The 6,270-nt window shown below is 32.4% G+C and overlaps 1 protein-coding gene across 1 annotated transcript; it reads left to right on the forward strand.

Moving 5' to 3' along the window:
* The first annotated feature begins 308 nt into the window (after positions 1-308).
* On the forward strand, positions 309-1,986 carry LOC21390811 (probable glutathione S-transferase parC). The gene is made up of 3 exons (XM_024163144.1): positions 309-629; positions 732-788; positions 1,556-1,986. Exons 1-3 carry the CDS (start codon positions 309-311, stop codon positions 1,898-1,900), a joined length of 723 nt encoding a protein of 240 aa, XP_024018912.1. The 3' UTR covers positions 1,901-1,986.
* The last annotated feature ends 4,284 nt before the right edge of the window (positions 1,987-6,270 follow it).

Here is a 6,270-nt window from a genome sequence, read left to right on the forward strand (position 1 = left end):
GAGAGAGCTCAGTCGGGGGAGAGATGGTCGAGCGGTCGGTTTCGGGGGGAAGAGAGGGTCTAGCGGCGGTTGGTTTTGTGAGGAAATGAGATTTCAAAAAAATGACCTAGGACTAATAAGACCCATTTTTTACCACGTAAGATACACATCATCTTTTTTTTGTTATAAAAAAAAACTGGCCTATTTCCTCAAATTTTAATTTTCTCCGGTCTCTTTTATCAAATTTTCTCAATAAATAATAAATGATCACTAGTCATTGTCTTTCTAAAAAAAAAAACTGCCGACCAAGTGTTCGAGAAAAAGCCGCAATGGCGAGCGAGGTAACGCTGTTGGACTTCTGGCCGAGCATGCTCGGCATTAGAGTGAGAGTAGCCCTGGCCGAAAAGGGCATCAAGTACGAACACAGAGAAGAGGATCTGAGAAACAAAAGCCCACTTCTTCTTCAGATGAATCCGATTCACAAGAAAATCCCAGTTCTCATTCACAACGGAAGACCCATTTCTGAATCTCTCAACATTGTCCACTACATCGACGATGTTTGGAATCACGACAGAGCTCCGTTGCTTCTTCCTTCTGATCCTGATCAGAGATCCCAAGCAAGATTCTGGGCTCACTTTGTTGACCAAAATGTCAGAACACTGCTCTCTCTCTCTCTCTTTCTCGACTTTTGTCTTTATATATAGATTTTGATGATTTAATTAGGAAAAAAAATTTACTTTTTTTTTTTTTGTTCTGATCCTTATCAGAGATCCCAAGCAAGATTCTGGGCTCACTTTGTTGACCAAAATGTCAGAACACTGCTCTCTCTCTCTCTTTCTCGACTTTTGTCTTTATATATAGATTTTGATGATTTAATTAGGAAAAAAAATTTACTTTTTTTTTTTTTGTCTCTTGAAAGAACGTTATGAGTTTATTTATATTTTAAGGTTTCAATTCTCAACAGTACTACAATTTCCTTGAGGTTTTAGTTGTTGACCTTAAATTAAGCTGTAATAAACCTGATTTTCCAGGCTTTGATTCTTAGAATGATTGAAACAAGTACATTAATTAAATGCATTTAAATTCTCAGAAAATAAAGTACCATATGCAGTTTACAGTATATCCAGGTTCAAAATTTACTCATATTTAGTTTGTAGAATATTGTGGCATTGTAACAAGGAGCGTTATGTGAGTTCGTTCTTGTGTGCTGAGGGGCTTCCCATTTTCGGGCCTCTGGCATACATATTACCCATTAAGCATTATCAAATTGTGCTGGTAGAACTAGTCTCGATTGAGAGTTATGTCTTGTATTGCAGGGTCATTCACATTCTCTAATATTATTTGTATTTTTGTCTTCCTTCGAATGAAATTTTCCTTTAAAAAGACATATTTGAATTGTCATACCTTAATGTTTCAGAAATAGTGTTTCTTTTTAATTTGTTGAACAGAACTTGATATATATAGTTGTTGTTTAAAAGCTTCATCAGAAAATCGATACTTGAACTGAAGCTACTTATTTTTGCATTTGATCAATTTCAGATGCCGGAATTGATGAAAATGTAGCTTGAAATCACAGGTGTTTAGTAGTGGTAGGAGGGTATGGGCCACAAAAGGAGAAGAGCAAGAGGCAGCCAAGAAGGAATTCATGGAAACTCTGAGGCTGTTTGAAGTGGAGCTCGGAGACAAGCCATACTTTGGGGGAGAGTCCTTTGGGTATGTAGACGTCTCCCTCGTGGCATTCTACAGCTGGTTTTACGCCTACGAGACATTTGGCAACTTCAGCATCGAGGAGGAGTGCCCCAGGCTCATAGCATGGGCCAAGAGGTGCATGGAGAAGGAGAGCGTCTACAAATCTCTTCCGGACGAGAAGAAGATCTTCGAGTTTGTTATTCAACTGCGGAAGAAGTTTGGCATTGAGTAGAGGAAGTGAAGGAAATAGAGAGCATTGTTTGTTCCATGTTGAGAGAGCAATGTTGATTCCATGTTTGTTGATCGCTTCAAGGGAAGAAAGAGAGTGAGAACAATGATGATTCCATGTTAGTTTATTGCTTCAAGGGATTTCATTGAAACTAAAGTTATGCACGTTTTCTTTGTCTTGTTTGCCTTTGTTTTTGTTTTCTCCGTTGGGATTTTTTTAATGCGTTGTTCGGAAAAGAATCCATTAGAAAAGAGATTATATGTTTTCGCGGGAAAAATGAATCAAATTAGTCTATCATAGTTGAATAGGTCTACAGGTCAAAAACAAAAACGATAGGAACATTATTGTTCTAATTTGTTTATCTTTTGAAGATCTCAAGAATAGAGTCATATGTATAGGTAAGATTTAGTGCATGTTTACTTTGCATCAAAAGAAAAGGAAAAATGAGGAGTGATTATCATTCCCATCTACTACTGTACTTATAAAATCGGGAATGAAGATTTAGTGACCTCATACAATAAGGGAATGAGTAAAGAGAATTCCAATCATTGCACACACACTTGTTAGTATTGGTTTCTTGTTAAAAGAAATGAATATTTAATTTATTTATCTGTTCTTAATGAATTAGTATATAGTTAAAGACTATTTACTTGTGTAAAAAGGCATTTGTAGTGATTACCTTCTAAACATTATTATTCCTAAGTTTAGTCAACATATGAAATGGAATAAGATTATCTTTCATTCCATTACACTATCTAATAGTCAAGTAAACACTTGAGAGGGAATCAATGACCGGTTAATCATAATAATTTACTTTTCTTTCCAATTCTATTATTTTTTTCATTACATTCTTTTACAGTTTGATAAACGCACTTTAAATTGCTATTCATAATAAGAATTTATGAATTAGTAGGGTTTTTTAAGATGGTAAAATAGCAAAATACTTTTAAACTCTTTTAATCGCATACTTTTTAGGTACTATTGCAACACATATAATATATATTTGTATGAAAAATATTTTTAAAAATATATGTATGTGTAAATCGGGCTAGGGTGGGATAGAGGTACTTCTCCCGCCCCCATTTCGGGGACAGTTTAAACCTCATAGCTGTCCTCATTCTCATTTAATAATCCTCATACTGCCTTATTCGGAGTGGGTACCTGTAAGCACCCGTTGTAATGACCCAGCTTCTTGAGCTGATCAAACAGACTTAAGGGTTTGATTCATTCTATCCTGAGTCTAATTCAGTTAACTAACGAACGAAGACGATGCGAAAGAATAAGTAGCTCAGGAATTAAATCATATATATGCGTTTTGGTTATTAGCTATGGAAATCTGACGGCCTGCAACTACGTTATAGGTTCTGGCCACTTCCACGTCATTCTTAGTATATGCATAGATATGAGCTTGTGGTTGGAAGGGTTAATTTGCGACATTTTAAGCCAAAATTTTGAACTTATATACGGCTGGGAATTTAAGGGAAAAGGAGGAAAACCTTTGTTTTTCTAGGTTGTGAGAATTAGCGAATTTGAATTCATGCCTTTATTACATATTCGTTCACTCCCGTTCACTTCACTGATTCGAGTTGAGATGTGATTTTATGTGAGAGCTTTTTACTGTAGCAAAAAAGTTAGATGTGATTGTTTGTGAGAGTTTTTTACTGTAGAAAAACTCAAATTCTAAACTCGAATCAGTGAAGTGAACGAAACCTTCGCTGATTCGAGTTTAGAATTCGAGTTGAGATGTGATTTTATGTGAGAGGTTTTTACTATAGCAAAAAAGTTAGATGTGATTGTTTGTTAGAGCTTTTTACTGTAGAAAAACTCGAATTCTAAACTTGAATCAACGAAGTGAACGGGTAGACACTTCACATGAGGATTTGTTTGCAATATTTTGGGTTACTTTTGAGAAGCCGAAAACGTTGAGGAGAGGGCTGGTTTGGGCCATAAATGCTGATGGAAGGTGAGTAATCTTAACAAATACAATTTAAAAAATGCATGAATCAAAATTTTTACATTTTATTTTTGATTTATAACATGTTTAGTTAAATAATTACACTAACAAAAGCATATTTATCAAGACTTAGAGGTAAGGATCTAGACTTGTACACTTTTAAAGATAAATTCTCCATTTTTAACCCCACTACATAGAATATTTAGAAAATAGCAGGTGACCAAAATTTCATACATAGTGCTCTAAGATATGAGCTTGTACTTAGGCCTTTGACTTACATATAATAATGTTCTTAGAGGATCTCCAATACAATGCTATAACTTCAGTGTAATGTTATTTGTTGTATTAAATCTCTCATATACTATACTTTATGATAAATTTCTTACAAATATAGCATATGTAAAATTTGACATTTAATTGTTATTAGTTGAAATGTTTACTTTTCACGTAATTATTACAACTTTTATATTTAAAAAAAAAAAAATTTCACTTTTATAACTTTTAAAGTTTAATAATTACAAGAAAAATAGATTTAACATTTTAAATAATTTTATGCATTAAAACTAAAATAAAAATAACATATCATATCATACTTTTTAATGTTAAATATATAATTAGTATTAACATTAGAGGTCATCTTGGATTATATTTTCTCCTCCCAAATGGCCGGGCACTTAGGTAGTGCTATCCGCACTTGCCTCTTTTTCTTTTTTGTGTTTTTTTTTTCCTCACTTTGTCTCCAAGTTTCGATTCACAAAGGAAAACCCATTTCTGAATCTCTCATAATTGTTCCGTACATCGATGAGGTTTGGAATGACAAAGCTCCAATGCTTCCTTCTGATCCTCATCCGACAACCCAAACTAGGCTCTGGGGTGACTTCATTGACAAAAAGGTCTCCTTTTCTTTCCTTTAAAAAAAAAAGAAAAAAAAACTAGTTGAAAACGCGCACAAGTGACTCATTTAAAGGAACAATTATACAAGTCATGAGAGAAAAAAAAAAAGAAAAAAAAAAGATGAAAGAAATAAAGACAAAAAGGAGAAAAAAGATATGAAGCTAAAACATTTAATTAAAAGGTTGTCTATCTTATTTTGAAGATCATATGTAGATAAGGTTGTATCTGTTATAATTTCAGCCAAAAGAAATGCAGATGAGATGAAAATAAAACCCAAACTAAATCTAATTAATAATTTTGCATCTAAAAACTACGGGAAAATTAAATTTTTAAAAGATTTAATTAAAATTTTTAAAATATTTAATTGAATTTTTCAATTTTGTAAATAAATTTAAAGACTTAGTGCTTGTTTTTTTGCATGCATTGATTGAGGTATGACTTAAGTTACGTATGCGAAAAAACTTTAATAAAAAAATTTAAATTTTTTAAAAAATAATATTATAACAATATAACTCAACATAATTTAGATGTTTTTCAATCTATAAAATGGCACCGTAAAAAGGTTTGTCGAAGGCCCCAAAGTTCTTTAAGCTGGCCCTGCCAGCTGTCTCCTTCATTCAACCTTTTATTTGCGCTTCACATTGAAGTTTCTACTATTAAACATGAACCACAAACACAAACTGACTTAGAATTTGATAGTGCAAAAAAAAAACGCCATGAAGTCCTACTAAATTCTTAGATTGGAAAATGAAATGCCACGAACATCAAACAAGTTGGCCTAATTCAATTTTCTTAAATTTCCAAATATTACCCCACCAACTTTTTTAGTTTAATTTAAGGAGTCTTTACGATAAAACATACTATTTTACTTTATAATATATTCTATTGATGAAAACGTTATTTTTATTATTAGATAATTTTTTTTAATACGTTATATATTTTTAATACGAATTTATACAAATATAATGGTTAAAAAATAAATTCAATGGTTAAAAGCCACTGCTGCTATTGCAGGTGTAAAATAGCATGCTCCTCTAAACGTGCGCAATAAAATCTATGATTGTAATTTCAAAAAAAAAAAAAAATACAAAAATACAAAATCACGTGTATAATTGTCAAACTAAGGAAAAAGCAAATCCGTTCGATTCTTAAATCATCCTATAAATAGAAAAATATGATAATCAAATCCATTTCAACAAGAAGTGTCTGCCGACAAATTAATAATAAGTACAATTCTTAAATCATCCTATAAATAGAAAAACATGATGGGCCTATTTGTTACCTTTTTTGTTTTCATTTTTCACGTTTTTTGAAATAAAAATTAAAAATAGAAATGAAAAACGCGTTTGGCAAAGTTTGTGTTAGAAAACAAAAATAAAAACGTTTTTGTCTTTTTGTGAAAAACTGAAAACGAAAAAATACGTTTTCATTTTCACGTTTTCGTTTTCTGAAAAACGGATTTCAGTTTTTTTTTTCTTCTCTCTCTTCTCTAGCCGAAGAAGACGCGGGAGAAGCGACGGCCAGC

The sequence above is a fragment of the Morus notabilis genome, unplaced genomic scaffold, assembly GCF_000414095.1.
Source record: "Morus notabilis unplaced genomic scaffold, ASM41409v2 Scaffold929, whole genome shotgun sequence".
Classification (NCBI taxonomy): Eukaryota; Viridiplantae; Streptophyta; class Magnoliopsida; order Rosales; family Moraceae; genus Morus; species Morus notabilis.